This window comes from Adiantum capillus-veneris, chromosome 28, assembly GCF_014529385.1.
Source record: "Adiantum capillus-veneris isolate H3 chromosome 28, ASM1452938v2, whole genome shotgun sequence".
NCBI lineage: Eukaryota > Viridiplantae > Streptophyta > Polypodiopsida > Polypodiales > Pteridaceae > Adiantum > Adiantum capillus-veneris.
This window is the reverse complement of record NC_140958.1, coordinates 52,174,551-52,196,925: the sequence shown is the minus strand read 5'-3', so window position 1 is coordinate 52,196,925 and position 22,375 is coordinate 52,174,551. Positions and strand designations below refer to the sequence as shown.

General features: G+C 46.5%; 1 protein-coding gene across 4 annotated transcripts in view; it reads right to left on the bottom strand.

The window, feature by feature from the left end:
- LOC147420455 (pleiotropic drug resistance protein TUR2-like) overlaps positions 1-22,051 on the bottom strand; it is a 56,016-nt gene extending 33,965 nt beyond the window's left edge. For 3 of the 4 annotated variants that reach the window (XR_015186912.1, XM_086503950.1, XM_086503951.1), the window contains exons 1-11: positions 20,928-21,440; positions 20,444-20,564; positions 20,262-20,350; positions 20,098-20,182; positions 19,834-19,993; positions 19,666-19,742; positions 15,055-15,108; positions 14,852-14,942; positions 14,432-14,733; positions 13,829-14,110; positions 13,423-13,739 (exon numbers count right to left, since the gene is read on the bottom strand). Coding sequence is in view for 3 of the 4 variants with exons in the window: in XM_086503950.1 (XP_086360076.1) it covers positions 13,423-13,739; positions 13,829-14,110; positions 14,432-14,733; positions 14,852-14,942; positions 15,055-15,108; positions 19,666-19,742; positions 19,834-19,993; positions 20,098-20,182; positions 20,262-20,350; positions 20,444-20,564; positions 20,928-21,292 (1,943 nt within the window). In the remaining variant the exon portion in view is untranslated. The other variant, XM_086503952.1, reaches the window with a different exon arrangement.
- Positions 22,052-22,375: the final 324 nt, after the last annotated feature.

Here is a 22,375-nt window from a genome sequence, read left to right as displayed (position 1 = left end):
ATCCGCAATAGTCATACATACCCTACCCTGGATGCCTCCAAGTCCAAATGCAGTTGACCAAAAAGTCTCATATCGTCCACGCAAAAGCTAACCACAACGTCTAATGCGGCTCTCACAGATGCTCCTGTAGCATAAGAAGGTAAATCTCTCCTCCCACAAGGAACCGTTGAAGCTCCTGACACAGTCGGTCTCTCTGACGCTGAAACTGGCGCCCACCTAATCCCTGTACGTCCCATGAGACAATTCTCATGGGGAGCGAGAGAGAACTGATGTTGCCGCAGCAGCTAACCGTGTTATCTTCGAGGCAGGCTTGGATGGGGAGTAATTTGCATCCGAGCGTCCTCGAGATAGGCGTGACTGCAAAGAGTGTCTAGCCCAAGCCCAAGTAGACCGAGCCGTGCGTAAAGCAACCTGCTCTGTCTAGGAGTCCTCATGTATGTATATATAGCATGGTGGGCTCTGCGTGTCAGCAAAAAAGTGAACCACAATGTGTCTACATCTTGCTGGCGTCTGGAGGTGTCACAACAAACTTGGCCAATGGCCAAAGAGTCTGAAGCAAGTCTATAACCCCTAGGTCTCCATGTGAGAGAACTCAAGGGCCTGTGTCTGCAACCACTCCAACACTGAGTCTATAGTCCACTCAACCTGTCCCTGCTGCATAGGGGAAAAGAGAAGCCAACCGTTGAGTCCAAGGTCCCTATCCCCCTAGCTGCAAGGAACAGTACATGAACTCTGAAGCAGGCTGCCTCAAGGTCTGGTGAGGGGTCGCCGAGAAACCATGTAAAGTCGTAGGCAAAGAAATCCCAACGACGAAAAATGTCGAAGCTCGTTAGACCACAAGGAACTGTAGCAAAGGGAGACGTCTGCACCAGAGGAGGGGGTCGTAAGAAAGGTTGTCTCTCTCTCGCCAAGCGACCCGTTGCAAAGGCGCTGCCAAGAGATCTCCGAGCAGCCGAAGAAGCCTTGCCCCCTGGGACGGCTGTGAGACTGGAGAGGAAGGAGGTGAGGGAGCAGGGGGAGAAGGGGGGGAGAAGGGGGCGAGGGGAATCGGCAAAGGTAGGAGGGCGAGATGGAGAGGCAGAGGGAGAAGGAGGAGGTGGGGGAGCGTAAGAGGGGGGGAACTCGGGGGAAGGAGGGGCTATCGAGGGCGAGGCTGAGGTGAAGGCTGGAGAAGGGACCTCGTCTTGCTGAAGAGGGTCGAAACGGTTGCCCATGGGAACCCACTACTGTTGGGCAGGAGCCTAAGGACCACTCTGAGTGCAAGGCTGGTGCAGTGGCCCCTGCCGACATTGACCACGAACCTGCTGCCAGCCCTCCTCTGCTTGAGCCCCAAGCTTGAAGGGTGGCTCTGGCTGCGTACTCTGTGACTCTGCCTGCTGCTCCTGGCCAGCCCTTGAGTGCTAGGGCTGGTGGGTGTAGTTATGTCAGACTTTGTAAATAATTAATCTATTTACGAGAAAAGAATTATCTAATTAATTGTGTGCACATCAAAATAGATCTAGCAATTCTGGGGCCTCAGGTGCGCCCAAGCTTGGGACAGAGCACCTCAGGGAGACCCTAGCAAAAAATACCCTGAAGCCCTAGTTATTGGGAAAACGGCTTTTTTGTAAGTTTTCGCCTTTGCATACATCTCTTTTTCAATGTCACCCCTCAAGAAGCTCAGCTCCGCCTGAATCATCACCTGTACCTTCTCATACATTAAGTCATCTTTGACTCTAGACAATTTCTCTGCTCTCACAAAACCTGGCGATAGTGTACTCTCTCGAAACCTCCGCCTAAATGTCGCTTTTGATTTAGGCGGGGTTTCATAAATGTTGTCATCCCCGTTATCGACTTGTTGGTCCATCCTCAAGCTCCCGAACAATTCCTTGCGAGAGAGAGAAATGAAATGAAATGATATATTAACGTCTACAAAAGGCCAAAATGACCTATGAGACCAAACTGATTACAATGGTGAGTTTAGTACCAAGTCTGGGCAAACAAAGAACACTACAAACTAAAAACTGAGATAGGAGTGCTACCGACTCCTATGGGTGGCTGGTAAGCTGAGCAATGGTATAATGCCATAAAGGTACAAAGTGGGGATAAGTGTCACCATGATACAATATAGCAGTAGCATGAAGCCTATCCTCTCGATCTCCCCAACTCTATGGCTCGATCGATGAGAGTACCACTGGTGTGTGTATGGGTGGGAACCGAGCTCTGTGGTGGTGGTGGCCCCTCTGCCCCTGTGGTACTCGGACTGAAGAGATCTGAGATGCATCTCTGGGGCTGTCTCTGTCTATGCCCTCTCAATAGAGAGTCTCTATGTCTCTATATCTCAAGTAGAAATAATCCGAGACATCTCTGATCCTGATATCTCATGACTCTATCTAACGAGTCAAAACCATCTCTGAATAAACAGTGAAAGCGTCCCCGAGAGAGAGAGAGAGAGAGAGAGAGAGAGAGAGAGAGAGAGAGAGAGAGAGAGAGAGAGAGAGAGAGAAATGAAATGAAATGTTATATTAACGTCTTCAAAAGGCCAAAGTGACCTATGAGACCAGAAAGTTACAATGCGGTGTAGCTGATACAAAGTCAGATTAACAAAATAAATTAAACTAGGATAACAAAATATCAATACTGCGGGATCCTAAACTAAGCAGTACAATGTGAAGACAATATGGGAGGGGAGTAGAGAGATCCATCTTCATCTACACTCTGGACGACGAAAGAGTATGGCTCGAATCCTTTGCTGAGAGAGAAATGAAATGAAATGAAATGTTATAGTAACGTCTTCAAAAGGCCATAGTGACCTATGAGACCAGAAAGTTACAAGGTGGTGGATCTGATACAAAGTCAGAGTAACAAAATAACCTAATCAACAGCACAAAACAAAGATATATATTATGGGATTCTAGATAGGTCGATGTGAGCTAAGCCGAAAAACTAAGCAAAAATGGGCGGCCAGTTGGGATAGCTGAATCACAGAAGATCTAGCATCGGTCGTTGGCGAATCTCATCAATTTCCTCCATGGTTAGTAGTCTGACCGGGCGTCGCGCATGCTTGGCCAGCATGCTCTAAATCTTTTGACGTAGCCTCCGTCGATGTTGTGTAGTCCTGCGCAGTCGTGGGCGCCTGGATTTCCCCAGTTCAATCGCTCGGTCAATCAGTGTGCCTCTGGTGTGAGACGGGGGGGAGCTCTGCTATGGGAGTGGCTCTTGCGGCTGTCCCGTGTCTGCTCTGAAGAAGTCTGTAATCCGTCTTTGAGACTGGTTAGCCTCGCCATTCATCAGGCTCTCTCTGTGTCTGCGCAGCTCGAGCAAGAAAAATCCTAGGCATCTTTCATCTTCGTATCCCATTACTCTTGAGAGTCGTCCAAAACCCTCTCTGAACAAGCAGTGGAAGCGGCCTCGTATCTCGTAGTAGACGGGGCAGCGGCATGTATAATGCAGCTCTATCTCAGGTTCCATGTCGCACAAGGGGCATGTCCTGGCCTCTGCTGGTACTCCGCTATATCTCCCGGTTTCAATCCGTAGCTGGTGAGACGATGTGCGTAACTGGCCAATAGCACACCGAATCCCATGAGACAAGTGGGTATCCATGTATCTGGGTCTCATCACAAAACCATCTTCTGTAAGCTGGACAAGGTGGTCTCTGTAGAAAGCCATCTTCGTGCCCAGTTCTTGTGCTGGTTGTATCCATGTCCTCCTGGTGTCTAGCTGGGTCAGGTCTTGGCGGATGAGCTTGGTGATCTCCGACTGTGTAAGAATGAGAGATGGTGCATCCAATGAGTACTGGAATGGTGGCAGCCTATCTATGCTGAACCCATGCGCATGAAACCATGATGTTATCTCCCCATACCAGCATGTTGTATCTCCTTGTATGGCTAATTGTCGTGAGGACTCAAGTGCTATGCGAGCATATCTGTCTCTGGGAAGTTCCCATGTGCGGTTTATGAAGGAGACTGATCTGGTGAGCGCCTCTACCACTAGTGGGGGGGCCGCCAGCTCTGCTCGGATAATGGCCCGTGGTACTGATGCCTTGGCTCTAATGAACCGCGAGATCATAGAGACGAGAGACTTCTCCATGTTCCCCCATCCGTCTGTGCGACCTGGCCTCCCGTGGTGATCCAATGAAGGTCCCCATATCTCAGCCCCATAGAGAAATGCTGAGGCCACCAAGGTGTCAAAGAGCTAGAGCTTCCTCCGGGGTTCCTGAAACTGAACCTGCAAACACATCCTCTCCAATCTACCCAATGCTGCGTGGGCTCTAGTCAATCTCGTCTCTGTTGCTCTTCTGAGTGAGAATGTGGGTCCAGTAAAAACCACTCCAAGGTAAGTGTAAGCGTCTGTGTACTCCACAGTCTCCTGGCCGTATGTGAATGTAGGTGTTGATCTCCTGATCCACTGTGGGGTGGTATTAAACACCATAACCTTGGTTTTACCAAGGTTGACAGACAAACCACTTTCGTGGGCAAACATATGCAAAGCATCCAATTGGCGTTGCACTCCCTCTGGGGATTCGGAGATCAACACAATATCGTCCGCATATAACAAAAGTGGAATCCATGTCCCTGCCAACTGTGCACCTTTATCCCCGTCCCTGTCAATGTAGTCAGAAACCTCATCCACATACATACCGAAAAGAGTAGGAGAGAGCGGGCAACCCTGCTTCACCCCAATAGTGGAGTGAACTGGTATTGAGAGTCCCTCCGGGGTGCGTACATGCCCTACTACTGAACTGTATAATGCCATGATCCCCCAAATGAGCTCTGTGGGTACTCCCATTTCCTGTAATCTGCGCATCAGTCTAGCTCTGGGTACCGTGTCAAAAGCTTTGCAGAAGTCCACAAAGCTACAATAGATCTGTCTCCCATGAGATCTGCCTTCCTCGATGATGGCCCTGAGTGTTAGGATATGGTCAAAGAGTAGAGAAGCCTCTCCTGAATCCTACCTACCCAGTTGCACGCATTCCTTCTCTCTCTGCCCATCTACTCAGCTGTTGCTCAAGAATGGATGCATACAACCGTGCCAGTGTGTGCCCGATCATAATAGTGCAATAGTTCCCAGGCTCCATGGGGTCTCCTGATTTGGAGATAGGTACGATCGTAGATAGGCTCCAAGTGTCCGGTAGGCCCTCACACATGGCACGGTTAAACATAACTGCTAGAAGCTCTGCTAGTAGGTCTTTGGCATGCATGAAATGCTCAGCTACTAGGCCCTCATGATCATATGCTCTCCCAGTCTTCATCCTGTCAATAGCTTTCTTCACCATCTCAACGGTGAAAAAGACACATGTATGCGGGCATGAGTCGGGGGGGTTGGGGAGGGGCAGCTGTTCAGGTATTGTGTACAAAGATGATGCGTACTGACCCCAGGCCTCTGTGGAGGAAATAGCGGGTGGGGGGGGGGGACTGCTCATGAAAGAGCCGCCACGCCTCACACGAGTCTTGACTCATGAATAGCTGATATAGATCCTGCTCGAGTCGAGACAAAAAAGCCCTCTTCTTCCACCGCACCAGGCGTCGAAAGTCCATCTGTAACTGTCTGTGAGTGACGTCCCCCAACAGCACCTCCCTCTGAAGTCTGGCCCTAGTCTGGCGGCACTCCTCATCGTACCAGCTGTTCTGAGGCATGCTCCCAGATCGGCGGCTCTGCTCAGGCTGGGTGTGTGGGTACGCTTCAGCTGCTGCCTCATGTAATGTCTGTGTCAATATAGTAGTTAGCTCCTCCAGAGGTCGCCCCGAGTCCTCAGTGCATATGCGTCTGTAGATTCCATCCATGTATACAGAGTCCGTCTCCCTTGTGAATGTGTAGCGAGTAGGGGCTGCTACTCGTGGCCCGTGTGCTACACTGAATTGGAAAGAGATGGTCATTGACACCAAAGCATGATCCACTGCCACCCCGATCAATCTGGGCCCAACTGTGAGATCCTCGATACTAGAGATGAGATTCGGTTGTGCCATGACATAGTCCACCGTGCTGGCTCCATGTCTGTGTGGGAAGCATGTAAAACCTCCCGCAGCAAGGAATCTCTGTAGGCCGTTCAAGATGGCCAATCCATGTGCAGTGCCCATGTCTATCAGGTGTCGCCCATACTCAGTATATTCCATATTGTGTGATAGTCTGGAAAGGCCCGTATCTGCCACATCTATCTCTCTTAGCGTCTCCTTTGAAGTATCATAAAACACTGCCTAGTGATGGGCAATCCTAGGATTGAAGTCCCCGAGGATGATAATGTCACCGTCCCTAGAGAACTCACATATGTCATCATCCAAAATAGAGAAAGGGGATTGTCCCCTAGGTGGTGCATAAACTGATGTACTCGGGGGAAAGTAACAAATAGCTAGATAGAGGTATCTGCATGTCTCTGCTTTCAATCTCACCCACATGTACCTGGCCTGCTCGTCCCTGCGGGCTATATGTATCAATGGCTGCAGATCCTCTCTAAATAACACTGCCACTCCTCCCGAGCCCCGTCCTCTGTGCTCTAAGCGTGTCTCCTGTCTGTAGGCTGTCTCCCACCTATATCCACTGATGTGAGGCATGGATTGCCCCGGGGCCTGGTGTGTCTCAGAGTAGAAGATGATGTCTCTTCCAGTAAAGCTATCCTCAAAAGCACCCACATCAAGACGCATAGATCCATTGGAATTCCAGGCAGCTACTTTGAGTGTGGTCCCATAAGTCTCGCACCGTCATGTGGAGCGTCGCTTCAGTATTACTACTTTTCCGTCTCGGTAAAAAGCGATCTTGCCTTTTCCCCTTGCCGCTCTAATCTCCGGCATTACTTCCTGCATATGAGTGATCTGCGAGAGGGTGAGATCGTCTCCGAGAAAGATGCCAGTCTCCTTAAGAGTTGGTCTTTTCTTCAAGAATGACTTATTTGCTTCCATGGAGGGAAAACGGAGGATGAGTGCTCTTTCTTTTGAGGTTTCTCCACTACCTCAATTTTTCTTTATGTTGCCCACTCTCCATGCCCTTGTGTGTGTCGGCTCATGAATCCCCATAAGAGCTGTGAGTTCTTTTACTTCTTCGTCCACATTGCCTTTGTCTTTAAGACCGCAAATTCTCACATGTAAAGCGCGCACCCTTCTCCTCTGCTCCTCCTCTAGTGTCTGGTTAATGATGTTGTTGGGTGTGGACGTGGGCGTTATCTCCTTGTCTTTTCCTTTCTTGGCCACCTTGATCCATTTCTCGGCTTCGTCCGCCTTCTGTTGGGTTTTGGTAAGAACATCCACCCAAGAAGTCGTCATTTCTTTGTGCTGTTCTTCTCCCTCTTTGATGGCCCGTACTTGTTCCTTGATCGTGTTGATTTCTTCAATTACTGAGGGTTGCAGTTCGCCCTCTTCCAGTGTGTTTCTTGATCGGGCTTCGGCGAGTTCTTTCTTGAGTGACGCAATCTCTTCCTCTTGGGTCGTCACTCGGTCTTCCAACGTGCTTATCTTGCTCTCTTGGATCAGCACACGTCCTTCGAGGATGTTTATTGTGCCCCAGAGATTGTGGTTCAACTTGGTGATGGTCTCCGTCATTTCCTCTTTGCATTTTCGAATGGCATCCTCTAGGGGGTCGGCTTTATCGTTTGTCTTCCTCATGCTTGAGTGGTAGAGCGGAGGCGGTACGGCCCGGGGGTGAAGACGTTAGTTACGAGAGAGAGAGAAGGAAGGGGGGGGGGATAAGTATGGTAGATATACGGCCCGGGGGTGAAACCGGTAGTTACGAGAGAGAGAGAGAGAGAGAGAGAGAGAGAGAGAGAGAGAGAGGGACGGGGGGGGGAATAAGTATGGTAGATAGAGTGGGTGGAAGGGACGAGAGAGAGAGAGAGAGGGGGGGGGGGGAATAAGTATGGTAGATAGAATGGGGGGAAGGGGCCACGAGAGAGAGTGGGAGGCGGGAATAAGTATGGTAGATAGAGTGGGGGGAACGGCGGCGCGGGGCGACGAGTGCGTGGATGCAGTGCAAGGCGGGCGCGAGGGGCAGAGGCGGGGGGGCAGGGCGCAAGCCAGGCAGCAACGAGCAGCGCGCACGAGCAGCACAGAGAGAGAAGGGAAGGGGGGGGGGGGGGGGGGGGGGGGAATGCAGAGCGCGGGAGCAGGGGCGGCAACAGAGCGGGAGGGAGAGAGGCGGCAGCAGAGCGCGTGAGCAGGGGGCAGCGGAAGCTGGAGCAGGCGGCAGAGAGAGAGAGAGAGAGAGAGAGAGAGAGAGAGAGAGAGAGAGAGAGAGAGAGAGAGAGAGAGAGAGAGAGAGAAATGAAATGAAATGAAATGTTATATTAACGTCTTCAAAAGGCCAGAATGACCTATGAGACCAAACTGATACAAAAGTGGTGAATCTGTTACAATGTCTGGGTACCTTAGTACTAAAGTACTAAGTATGAAAAGTGTGAAAGTGTGAAAATAAATGTGAAAAACTAAATACAAAGTAATAAATAAACTTCTTAGGAGCATTCTAGGTGTCTGGCTAGAATGCTTCTAATCCTTTGTTGTAGTCTCCTCCGGTGAAGTGTGCTTCTGCATCTTGGTCGTGGTCGTCTCGATTTCCTAAGCTCAGTCGCTCTATCAATTAGCGTGCCTTTGGTATGACTGTGGGTACTCCTTTGTGCTGGCTGTTGGCCTCTTGCTTCTCCTTCCACTCCTGCTTCTCTCGATCCGAAGAAATCTGTGATCGGCCTCTGAGGCTGTAGTGCTCTTTGTCTTCTCATTAGATTATCCCTGTGCCGATGTAGTTCCAGTAGGCACAAGCCTAAGCATCTTTGATCTTGGTATTGCATGATTCTATCTAGAGGTCCAAAGCCTTCTTTAAAGAGGCAATGAAAACGCCCCCGTATCTCATAGTATACTGTGCAGTGGCATATATAGTGTAATTCTGTCTCCGGCTCCATTCCGCATAACTTGCAAATTCTTCTCTCACATGGGATTCCCCTAAATCTACCAAATTCAATTTTTAACTGGTGTGAGGATGTACGAATCTGACCAATAGCACATCTCAAACCATGAGACAGGTGGGTATCCATGTAACTCGGGCGAATCACAAATCCATCTTCAGATAGTTGTAGAAAGTTTTCTTTGTAGTTGGCCATCTTCGTGCCCAATTCTTGTGTAGGGTCTACCCATGTCCTCTTAGTATCCAACTGTATAAGATCCTGTCGGATGATTTTATTAATCTCCATTCGTGTAATTGCCAGTGATGGGGCCTCAAGAGAGTATTGGAAGGGGGGTAATCTTTCCATACTGAACCCGTGTCTCCGAAACCACGAGGACAGTTGCGCATACCAGCATGATGTATCCCCTTTCATTGCTAATTGTTGAGAGGATTCGAGGGCCAGTCTAGTATATCGGCAATTATTTGTATCCCACAAACCATGTATAAAGGACACTGATCGAGTAAGAGCTTCAATTTCTATCGGAGGGGCCGCTAGTTCCGCTCGGGTAATCGCGTGTGGTACGGAGGCCTTGGCTCTAATCATTCGGGAAATCATAGATACCAAAGGTCTCTCCATTGACTTCCAATTATCCTGATCCACAGATGGTCCCCAAATCTGGACCCCATAAAGCATAGCCGAAGCCACCACAGTATCAAAGAGCCAAAGTTTTGTTCGTGGTTCTTGAAACTGCACTTGTGAACACATCCTCTCCAACCCTCCCAAGGCCGCAAAGGCTCTGGATAATCTAGCATCCGCTGCTTTCTTAAGAGTAAACTTCGGTCCTGCAAATACCACCCCAAGGTATGTGTATGCATCTGTGTACTCTACTGTATCGTGGCCATATGCAAATGTAGGTGCCGATCTCCTGACCCACTGCGGTGTGGTGTTAAACACCATAACTTTGGTTTTACCCAAGTTTACCGACAGGCCACTGTCCTCTGCGAATTTATGTAATGCATCTAGCTGCCTCTGCATTCCATCTGGTGATTCTGCTATCAATACTATATCATCTGCATACAACAACAAAGGGATCCATGACCCTGCAAGTTGAGCCCCTCTGTCACCCTCTCTATCAATGTAATCTGATACCTCATCTATGTACATACCAAATAAAGTAGGGGACAGTGGGCATCCCTGCTTTACTCCAACGGTGGAATGAACAATGTCGGAATCCCCTTCTGGAGTACGTACATAACCAGTTACTGACCCGTATAAAGCCATGATCCCCCAAATAATCTCTTTGGGGACCCCTAACTCTTGCATCCTGTGCATCAATCTGGCCCTTGGTACTGTATCAAAAGCTTTCCGAAAATCCACAAAGCAACAATACATCCTTCTCCCGTTTGCTCTTCCTTCCTCAATAATGGCTCTGAGCGTAAGAATATGATCTAAAGTGGAATAACCCCTTCTGAATCCAGCTTGTCCTGTTGCTCTTATGCCCTCATTCTCTGCCCATCTACTCAATTTTTGTTCAAGAATGGATGCGTACAGTCGGGTCAAAGTGTGACCTACCATAATGGTGCGGTAGTTCCCGGGTATCATAGGATCCCCTGACTTGAAAATAGGTACGATAGTAGATAATTTCCAAGATTCAGGTAATCCTTCACACATGACCCGATTAAACAGCCGAGCAAGGACTTCTGAAAGTAGATCCCTGGCATGGATCAGATGTTCTGCTACTAAACCTTCATGATCATATGCTCTTCTTGTCTTCATCTTATCAATGGCTTTTTCCACCATTTCCGTAGTAAAGAAAGTACTAGCAGCAGGGCATGGCTCTAGCAGATCTGGTAATGGAGGCTGTCCAGATACCATATATAATGATGTTACATATTGACCCCAGATCTCAGGAGAAGTAATCGTCGGAGGCGGTGAGTGCTCTTGAAATAAGCGCCATGCCTCATGTGAGTCCTGACTCAAGAAGAGCTGATATAAATCCTTCTCTAGTTTGGCTAAAAATGTCCTTTTCTTGCGACGTACTATACGCCGAAGAGCAATCCGAGACTGCTTATATGTGATGATCCCAAGTGTAAGCTCTTTCTGGACCTGGATTCTCGTCTCTCTGCATTCCTCATCATACCAACTGTTTTGAGGCATGTTCCCAGCTCCTCTCTTCTGATCAGGTTGAGTATGTGGGTATGCCTCTTGTGCTGCTCCATGTAGTATCTCTGTTAACTGAGAAGTAATCTCCTCTACAGTATATACTGGCTCGGCTGCCCGCATCCTATTATAGACCTTTTCCACATAGACTGAATCAGTTTCTGGCGTGAAAGTATATCTTGTGTGTGTCTTCTTCCTTTGTACTTGAGAGGCATTGTATTGGAAGGAGATTGATAAGGTCAAGAGAGCATGATCCACTACAATCCCAACCGGTCTGGGTCCCACCTTAAAGTCCTTGATACTAGAAATAAAGCTTGGTGAAGTCATGACATAATCCACTGTACTGGCCCCATGCCTGTGTGGGAAGCATGTGAATCCCCCAAATAACGGGAAATTCTCTAGACCATTAAGTATGGCCAAACCATGTATGGTTGCCATCTCCATGAGATGTCTCCCATATTCAGTATGTTCTTTATCCTGTGAGTTTCTAGTAAGCCCCCTTTGTGATAAATCCACTTCTCTGAGCATTTCCTCAGAAGTATCATAGAATACTGCTTGAGAGTTGGCCGTTCTGGCATTAAAGTCTCCTAAGAGAACTATGTCTCCATCTCTACAGAACTCCCATATGCCATTATTCAATATGGAGAAAGGGGACTGTCCTTTAGGTGAGGAGTAGACTAAGGTACTTGGAGGGAAGTAGCATATAGCGATATATAGAAATCTACCTGTCTCGGCTCTCATTCTCACCCACATATACCTTGCTTGCTCATCTTTCCTGATAATCTGTAGTAGTGGTTTCAGCTCCTCTTTAAATAAGACTGCTACTCCTCTTGACCCCCGGCTACCTTGTAGAGATCTCTTGTCTGGTCGACCAACTGTTTCCCATAAATAACCCTTCACATGTGGCATACGCTGTCCCGGTATCTGGTGTGTCTCTGAGTAGAAAACTATGTCTCTGTCCCTAAAGCTGTCTTCAAAGGCACCTACATCTAGCCTATATGACCCATTACAATTCCACGCCGCTATCTGGAGCGTCGCCCCATAGGTCTCGCACCGTCATGCTGAGCGCTTTTCCAAAACCACTACTTTCCCTCCTCTATAAAAGGCGATTTTCCCCTTTTCTCTTGCTGCCCTGATCTCTGGCATCAACTCTTGCATGTGTGCCACTTGTGCCAATGTAAGGTCATCTCCCAGGAAAATACCGGTTTTCTTAAGAGTTGGCCTCTTCTTTAGAAATTCTTTCCTTATTTCTATATTCGGGAAGTGGAGAATAAGTGCCCGGTCCTTTACGTTTCCCTTCTCATCGATTCCTTTCTTGCCCACTCTCCATGCACTTGTGTGAGTAGGCTCTGTGATGCCCATGCATTGTAGCAATTCCTTCACTTCTTCATCTACATTCTCTCTGTCTTTGACTCCTATGACCCGCACATGCAGAGCCCGATTCTTCCTTTTCTGCTCTTCCTCAATGGTCATATTAATAATGGTAGAAGTAGGTGTGGTCTCGAGCATCTGGGCCTTCCCTTTCTTCGCATCCTCAATCCATTTCTATGCTTCATCAACCTCTTCTTGTGTCTTAAAAAGACGTTCCGCCCATGAAGATGCCGTTTTCGATTTTTGTTCATCTCCTTCCCGTAGAGTTTTCATTTGATCTTTCATGTCCTCGAGCTCCTTAAGCACCGAAGGTTGGTCGTCTCCCTTCTCCTTAGTTGCAGATTTGCAAGCCACAAGTTCTCCTTTTAGCTCCTCAATTATTGCATCTTTTTCCCCCATGTGCTTTTCAAATGAAATGTTATATTAACGTCTTCAAAAGGCCATAATGACCTATGAGACCCGAAAGTTACAAAGTGGTGGATCTGATACAAAGTCAGAGTAACAAAATAACCTAACAAGAGTACAAAACAAAGATATATACTATGGGGTGCTAAGTTGATCGATGTGAACCAAGCAAAAAACTAAGCAAAACAAATGGGCGGCTTGTTGGGAGGGGGAGAGAGAGAGAGAGAGAGAGAGAGGAGGAGGAGGAGGTCGAGCCCTGTTCTGTCAACTGCCCTATGGCCCCTGCATGCCTGCCCTCAGATCGCAGCCTATGAGCTGCATTTCAGGAGCCTGCTGGCTCACTGCCCCTTCACTGTGTGCTGCCTGGTTTGCTGCCTTTGCCTGTGCGCAACTGCCCCTCTGTTTCAGTTGCCCTGTGCGTTGCCCCTGCTGACCTTTTAGTGAAGCCACCACGGTTTTGAGAGAGAGAGAAATGAAATGAAATGTTATATTAACGTCTTCAAAAGGCCAAAATGACCTATGAGACCAATCAGTTACAAAATAGTGAATCTAATACCATGTCTGGGTACAAAAGAACTAGAAAAGAACTAGAGAGAGAGAGAGAGAGAGAGAGAGAGAGAGAGAGAGAGAGAGAGAGAGAGAGAGACCTCTCAGCTTCCGGTGCAAATCCAATAACATAGTAAGTCAAAATCACCCAGATGCCTGACTCCAAAATGGATAACGGAATTCTCATAACCAAGGCTGGTAGTGAAAATGCCCAAGCTGGGTACATCAGCATATCCCTTTGCTTGTAGAAGACGGGAAGCCGAAAAATTGTCATAGATATCTCAGCAAAACCATTGAACATGACATTCACTAGAGCAAAGAACAATGCACCAAGGTAATTATTCCCATCTCCAATTGTCTCATCATTAAGTGTAGTTCTCAGAAAGACCGTCATTGTAATCACTGCAACCAGAGAGATCTGTAATTCATAGCACTCCAAAATATGAGATTTCAATGCAATAGATACAGCCATTCACAAAAATACAGACAAAAGACCAAGGAAAGGACCTGCACTGTCTTGAAGACGTAAATAGCCACATTGCGTTTCATGAGCAACCATTCTCTTGCAAAGCAAGCCCTTAAAAGTCCGCATTTATCCAATCCATACTTCCTTGTTGTAAGAGAAGCAGGATGGCTCTTTGATTTGTCATACGGTCTAGAAAGATTTTCTGAAATCCGTTGTCCCACATGAAAGTTATTGAAGGCTTGTGAAAACTCAACCACTGGCACATAAGAATAGGGTCTGCTTGTGTCTGCCCAGTACTGTTGTTGATCTTTCCTTGAAGTAACCTATGATAAACAAGGTGAAGAATCACATTGACATTCTAAAACAGAAAAATGAAAAGGGAGTCATCTAAGTCTTTAAATGAAAGAACCCTTTATAAACTTAAAAACAAAGAAGATCTGAATGCTTCACATGCAACAGTCAAATGTATGCCTATGTCCCTTCTTCGCTAAGGCCTGTTTTAGAAAACCAATAATGTAGATGTGAGCATAAATAAAATGCCAGAGAAGGTGCAATGGGTATCATTTAACTGCAAATAATGATGTTATCTTATGATGCAAACAGCATTGCCATGCCTTGATGGTTTAGTTAAGTATTTTCCTTACCTCTTGCAAAAAATCAGCCACACTCTTTCTCTCAGGACATTTGAAACCCATGTGCTCAAAGAATTCCTCCACCAGCTCACGAGGCCCCTGATACACGATTTGCCCTTCTGAAAGCAAGATGATATCATCAAAAAGCTCAAATGTTTCTGGAGCTGGCTGAAGCAACGAGACGAGCATTGTCCCATCCATGACGTGTACACTCTGGCGCAGACATTTCACTATCTGGAAAGTTGTTGAGCTATCAAGACCAGTGGAAATTTCATCCATGAAAAGGGCTTTCGCAGGGCCCACTAGCATCTCACCTGCAAGGTAAGCACCACACTAACAAACCATTAATGTGAAAAGGTTAGCATTAAATATGCTCCTGCTCCCTTCTTGGCCACTTAAAAGTGTAAATGCATCTAAGAAACAAGTATTTACCAGTAGTTAGTCGCTTCTTTTGACCACCAGAAATGCCCCTTCGCATCTCATCTCCAACCAAAGTGTCGGCACAAATATCTAGTGCTAAAATCTTTCAATAATGTCCAAGAGAGTTAGCATAACGTGAGCCACTGAGTACTGATGCAAAGAAAAAAAAACACCCAACTCGAATACAGTTACTCAAAGCACTAGTCCAACCATACCTTTAATATATAATCGGTTACAAGACTTGTCTCTGCACCTTCTACAGCTGTTGCCTGGCAAATAAGAAACATAAAAGTACATTAGCATGTATAAAAGGCCAATGTATTGGCCTACTAAACCAAACAATAAATGAAATGTAATGTATTTCTCAGCTAAGACAAACGAAAAAACGAGCCTAAAGCTAAAGGCAGATAAATTGTCGATCTTAATAAGAGTACAACCATATTTCAAGTATACAAGATTTCGCTGAAATAATATTTCAATGGAGTATCTCTCTTATGGGAAAACATGGCTCTTTGTGGCTGAGATTGCTTGGTATCCATCTCCTATAGTTCTCAATGATAGACACGGTCCATCTATGAAGTTTCACCCAATTGTCATGCCTGACTGCTATATCCTGAGTAACACGTCTCGAAGATGAAAGCCCTCCCTGATGTATCCCTGCTCATATTAGAGAACCTAGCGTGTCGTCAGCAACAATACTCATCCTCGGCTATGCGACGAGGAAGAAGTTGGAAACGGTACTCTGCCATGCCCTGCGCAGTCGCTACCCATTTGCTGCTGGAAATCTCTGGAATCTGTAGGCCATTCAGGATGGCCAGTCGACATGGGGACTGCAGATGGACCGGCCATCCTGAATGGCCTACAGAGATTTTTAGTAGAGAATGTGTTCGTTTGTTTTCCTCACACAAACATGGGGCTAGCATGGTGGACTAGCTCAGCCCAGTTTTATACCATCTATTCAGGCCCCAAACCTGTTGGGATAGCAGTAGATCATGCCCTCCTAACATGTACAGTTTCATTCCAATTTAGTACAGCTCTATTAGCCCAGGCATCTATGCATACTCGATACACTTTTACATCGGAGACTGATTCTGTCTACATGGATAGTATTTACAGACGCCTCGCCACAGAGGAGCTGGGACGCCCATTAGAGGGGCTTACTCAGATATTGACAGAGACTTCACATGATGCAGCAGTAGAGACATACCCACACACCCAATGCGGGCACAGACAAGGTTCACGGAGTATGCCCATGAGCAGTTGGTATGATGAGTAGTGTAGAGAGACGAGAGCCACACATCAGAGACAGGTGCTCCTGGGAGCCAATACTCATAGACAGTCACAGATAGCCTTCCGACGCCTAGTGCACTGGAAGAAGAGGACTTATCTTGCTCGGTTAGAGGAAGAGTTGTACAAGCTATTCCTTAGCCAAGACTCAGGCAAGGCATGGACATTTTTTCATGAGCATTCCCAATTTCCCCCCCCCCCCACCAGCTATCGCATCAACCAAGATTTGGGGCACATATGCAGCATCTCTGTACACACTTCCAGTGCAACAGTCTCTACCCAACCCTCCAGAGCCATGCCCACAGACATGCACTTTCTTTACCGCTGAGATGGTAAAGAAAGCCATTGACAGGATGAGGACCATGAGAGCATATGATCACGATGGATTGATGGTGGAGCACTTTATAGATGCTAGAGATATGCTTGAAGAGCTTCTTGCAATAATGTTCAACCAAGCCATGTGTGAGGGTTTTCCAGATACTTGGAGCATGTCTACTACTGTGCCTCTCTTCAAGGCAGGAGACCCCATGATACCGTGGACTTACCGTATGATTGGGCGCACGCTAGCTAGGTTGTATGCATCCATTCTTCAGTAGCAGCTGAGTACATGGGCGTGAGAGCAGGCATTCGGCATGCTTACAGGGAATGGCCATTTTCAGGTCTCCGTTCCCCGTTCCCATTCTAGGTTCCCGTTCCGTGTTTCAGACGTGAGTATGCGTAATAGGGAATGGCATTTCATGCCAGTTGCCGTTCCATGTTCCCCCATTTGATCTTCCGTTCCTGGTAACTATGGCATTCAGGCATCAGGAAAGTTTCAAGAGAGGTTTTTCTACTCTTGATCATATAATGACACTTAGAGTCGTTATTGAGGAAAGCAGATCACAGAGTAGGAGGATTTATTATACCTTTGTGAATTTTCCCAAAGCATTTGATAGGGTTCTCAGAGCTCGACTGATGCAAAGACTACAGGAGATGGTAGTACCCACAAAGCTGATCTGGGGAGTCATGGCTTTATACAGGATAGTCCTGGGGCAGGTTCGTGCACCCAAGGGGTTATCTGAGCATAGCCACTCCCACTGTTGGAGTGAAACTCTCCCCTACATTGTTTGGTTTATATGGTTTGTATGTAGATGAGGTTTCATATTACATTAAGAGGGGAGGTGACAAAGGAGCTCAGCTAGTAGGGACCTGGATCTCATTACTATTGTATGTAGATGATCTTGTGTTGATCTCAGATTTGCCAAAGGGGATGCAGCGACACTTGCACATTGTTGCTAGTGATAGCGGCTTGTCGGTGAACCTTGGCAAGGCCAAAGTTATGGTATTCAACACCACAGCACAGTGGGTCAGGCGATCTGCACCGACCTTCATAGATGGTCAACGAGTATAGAGACGCATACACTTACTTGGGAGTGGTCTTCAATGGTCCAAAGTTCTCCTTGAGGAGAGGAGTAGAGAGCAAACAGACAAGAGCATATGCAGCTTTGGGGAGCATGGAGAGGATGTGCTCGCACATTTAGTTTCAGGAACCTCAAACAAAGCTCTACACATTGGTTACTTCAGCTATGCTTTATGGGGTGCAAATATGGGGACCATCAGTAGGCCATCATAGCCGAGCTGGTAGTAATGATGGATGGAGATGTATGGGGAGGCCTATGGTCTCTATGATTTCCCGGATGATTAGGGCCAAGGCCTCTGTACCGCACGTGATTATTCGTGCAAAGCTTGCTGCTCCCCCGCGGATCATAAGGGCATTTACCAGATCCGTCTCTTTTATACACAGTATCTGGGATCTCCCCAGAGGTAAATATGCTAGTCTTCTTGACAGCTTGCCTCACAGGGAGACACGTCTTGTTGGTATGCACAGTTGACATCATGGTTTCAGCTACATGAATTTAATTGGGCAGAGTACCCCCTTTTCCAGTACTCGTTGGATGCACCCTCCTTGTCCCTCCCAGAGACCAAGATTACCCACCTCATCAAACAAGATTTAATTCAGCTAGACACCAAGAGGACATGGACAGAGTTGACATGAGAGCTTGGCGCGTAGATGGCTTTCTATAGAGAGCATCTTCTCCAGCTCACTGAGGATGGATATGTGATCAGACCTGCCTATATGGACATTCATTTATCCCATTAAATACTATGTGCTATCGGTCGGATGCGCACATCATCATATCACAGATTGAGACTGGCAAATTTAGGAGAGTTCCAGCAGAGGCCAGGATTTGCCAGTTGTTCATATAGAGCCAAAGACAAAGTTACATCACATATGTCATTGTCCTGTATACTATGAGATACGAGGTCGCTTTAATTGTCTATTCAGAGAGCTTTCGACCATTGGCTAGAGTCGTGAGATATCAGGATCACAGATGCCTCGGGTTGTTTTTGCTAGAACTGCATAGACACAAGGAGAGTCTCTTGAGATTAGACAATGGGAGACATTTAGAAATGGCGATCACTAAATTCTTTAGAGCAGAGACTCGGCACTCAGATGAGCAAGCTTCACAGCAGATTTCAGAGTCCATCTATACCATAGGCATATTGACTGACAGAGCCATTGAGCTTGGGAGAGCTAGATGCCCACATCTACGAGGGCCACCCTACATCGACGTAGGCTCCATCAGAGGATCGGGACTATTCTTGCACAACATGGGAGATGTCCAGTAAAACTATTTTCAGAGGCGGACATTGACAATACTCTTCAGCCACCGATGCAGTACATCTTCGGACAGCGCCCGATGCCAGCCATCCTCGGACACTAATGTTCATTTAAGCTTTTATTTTACTTCATTTTATTTTGTACCCAAGACAATGTATTAGATCCACCAAGATTGTATCAGTTTGCTCTCATAGGTCATTTTGGCCTTTTGAAGACGTTTAATATAACATTTCATTTCCCACAAAAATAGGTGCTCAAAGTCACTAGAGGTCCAAAAGAAAGAAGCTCATTCAATCATATCTGGTCCTCAAATATGCAAGACCCATTAGGGGTCCAGAACTTTCCCGAAACATATTCGTGTTTCTTTTAAATATCATAGTACATCGGTCATCTACAAGTGTAATGCTCCTCTATCTGCAGCCCCCTCTTCCAGAGCTTGCAGTTCCGATCCTCTACGTATACACTCCCATATCCCTGTGTCTATACTCGACTGATGTGATGAGGTACAAGACTATCCAATCATTGAGAGTGATGCATGTGATAGTTGAGCATTCATCAACAGCAAGATGAATAAGAAATCTTTAATAAGCTGAATGAAATGACTCCGCTAGTCTGCCCATCCTCATCCCCTAAGCCAAGTCCTCTTTGCAGGCAAGCTAGACTGCTCTATCAACTGAAATATTTAAGCTTGGAGCACAACTAGCTTCAATGAGTTCCATTCTAAGGCTATATTATCAAGTGAAAGTCAAAGTTGTTTTAATTTCTCTCGGGTTAAAACTCCTCTGGTTATATGTATGCAAAAAGAATGCAGTCACTTTGACCACCTTTTTCAATTGATTACCAGAATTACATCAATTATAGTAGACACTTAGCTTACTTTCATAAACATGTCAATATCCGGATCTGGTTTGATTCCAACCTCCCTCTCTCGTCGCAAGAGCTCCATCAGCATGTCTAAATTAATTAATGCATGTTTAAGTTACTCAGGCTTGGATAATCTGTGAGAGGCATTGAACATGGAAAAGGAGGAACAAATCCAGCCTACCATATCTTGACCCGACTCCTTGACATCTACCACAGAAATCCAGTGTCTCTCGAACAGTCATTTCCCCAATCTGCAAATCATGCTGACTGATATATGCTGCTGTTCTTTGAGGTACAAAGTCCGTTAGATCGTGTCCATTGTAGCTAACACGACCTGACACCTGCATAAAGATAGTATAAACATCAACAAACATGGACATCAGACCCTAGCCACAAAACAGCTCTTCGTTTGTATCATAGATGATGAGTATGATGCTACTCTCACCCTGAGATTGGAATCCAGCTTTCCAGCAAGAGCCAAAAGCAGAGTTGTTTTTCCAGATCCAGGAGGTCCCAAGAGCAGAGTCATTCTGAGCACAAACTCACCGTGAACAAACTAACAGCACTTCAAAGATATTTATTATGACATGCAATAAATTTAATACCTACCTTGAAGACCTGATGATTCCACTAACATCGTGGAGGATAGTGAGGTTGTGTTTTCGAGATGGAACCAAATGCAAACAGCTCAAAAATCCCTGTTCTTTGCAAACAAGGCAAAACAGTCTTTCTCAATGCTTTGTGCATATTAGGGCAGAGGCAAGTCCAACAAATGTGAATTCCAATTTGACCTGAATGTAGTTGACAGTGAAATTGAGAAGTGTAGGGAGTGCTCTGCTGCCAACATAGACATCGGCGCTCATGTTGAGGTGTTCAAATCTCACTTCAATCTTTGGAAGATCGATTCCAACCCTGATCGTCAAGGTCAAAAACTACACAATCAGCTCTTCCAATCAGCTCTTCTAGGCCTCGATGGAATGAGTTCTGAAACATAGTCATAAATAAATTGTGCCTTGAAACCCATGGACCTACTAATGGTTGCAGTTTCCTCAGGTCTCAAGTAACTCAGTCCTAGCACTAAGTTCAATAAAGACCCTGTATGACATTAAATTAGGCAGTAACCAAGAACATCGCGGTCCATACCCTATGAAATTAACACCCTGCAATTGGGAAGGCTGTAATGTGATCCCAATTACCAGGTGAACAAACAGAAGCTGGATCATAGACAGCTCACTTTGCTTAGATGTACTATAAGAGACAGAACCAGTAACTTACTTGTCAATGCGATTCCGCAGCTTAAGAAGGAGACGCTCGTTGTCTTCCTCTGCAACACGAAGAATCTTCTGAATGAGCTGCTGCTTGTCAGCCAGGCCTAATTTTGTAACATCAACTTCCTCATATTGCACAGATCCTTCAGTCATGACCCGGGAAAGAACTGCCCGACGTAATCGATCATATGTGGGTAGTTTTTGAAGTGCAGCCCATCTCAGGGCCTCCTCCTCTTCTACCTCACGCTGCATGGATGCAGACCGTGAGAACACATTATCTGCGCTAAAAAATCTTCCACTCCAGCGCCCACTACTCTCACTACTGCGGTGGCGCGCCCGTGCATTTTCTGCTGCAGAAGAAGAGGTTGCCATGCCAGAGATTTGAAGAAGATTGACTGAACTTTGTCCTTTCCGTGTGCAAGGCCAATCCTTTACAGTCACTACTAGAAGCTTATGTGCAACAGAAAGCCGCGAAAAAATCTATATCTAAAGCAATGGCAAAGCCAATAGAGCTGATGAATACCTGCAATCGATGTGAGGGTGAAACACTTCCAGTACAAGCATGTACTAATGCATTCATAGGTTTCCATAACCTTCTAGAGTGGACTCTTTTGGAGTTGTCAAATCATCTTTGCTATATACAAAACCTAGCAAGAACAAGACTTTTGAATGTCTTGAGAAAGCTCCAAACCATCGTGCTCATGCATGGAGAGCCGCAATGATTATATTTAACATCAAAAGCTATTCTGCCTCGTCTTCATGTGTCATTTACAGGGAAAGCGATCCTGTCAGCAATGGCATTAAACGATGGCATTTCAGAGTCAACAAAAGTTTCAACAATATGCATTTACTGCTGTCTCCCTGTGAGAAACTCTGCAAGCTATTCACGATCATCATAGCCGTAACTTAGTAGGTTTCCTTGAAGGCGGAAATTCCTCTGTGTGGTCAATGCAAGCCCCATTGGCCGTCTAAGCGAGCTCGATATGACAGAAGTGTCGTTGTGAGTGTATTCCTCAGGAGGTGGGTAGTATAGTGGGCTGTCGGGGAAGGGAGCTCCATAGCGATGGCAAGCTTTTTAAAAATGATGAGGAACTGCAACAAGCGCGCGAGCAGGTAATGGCAGACGTGACATATTTACATTTAAAATTGTATATGTGCTTTTCACGGTTGGATAAGGGTATGGTCACGCGAGGCTTAGTTATTTGTAAGCCTCGATAATTGTGACTACGACAGGTATGGCAGTTCAGAACGTCACGGGGAGCAGCAGGTAGTGAGAGGGAGAGGTAGGCACGGACAGGAGAGAGAAAGAGGGGTGACCGGCAAGAGACCAGCATAGTTTGAAAACTATGCCTTTTTAGGCATAGTAACAATACTAAGCTGGTCGCAAGCTATATGCTATAAAAGATGGTATGTTGTTGTAACGGGCAACTAAGCCTCGCATGATTGTAGCCTAAC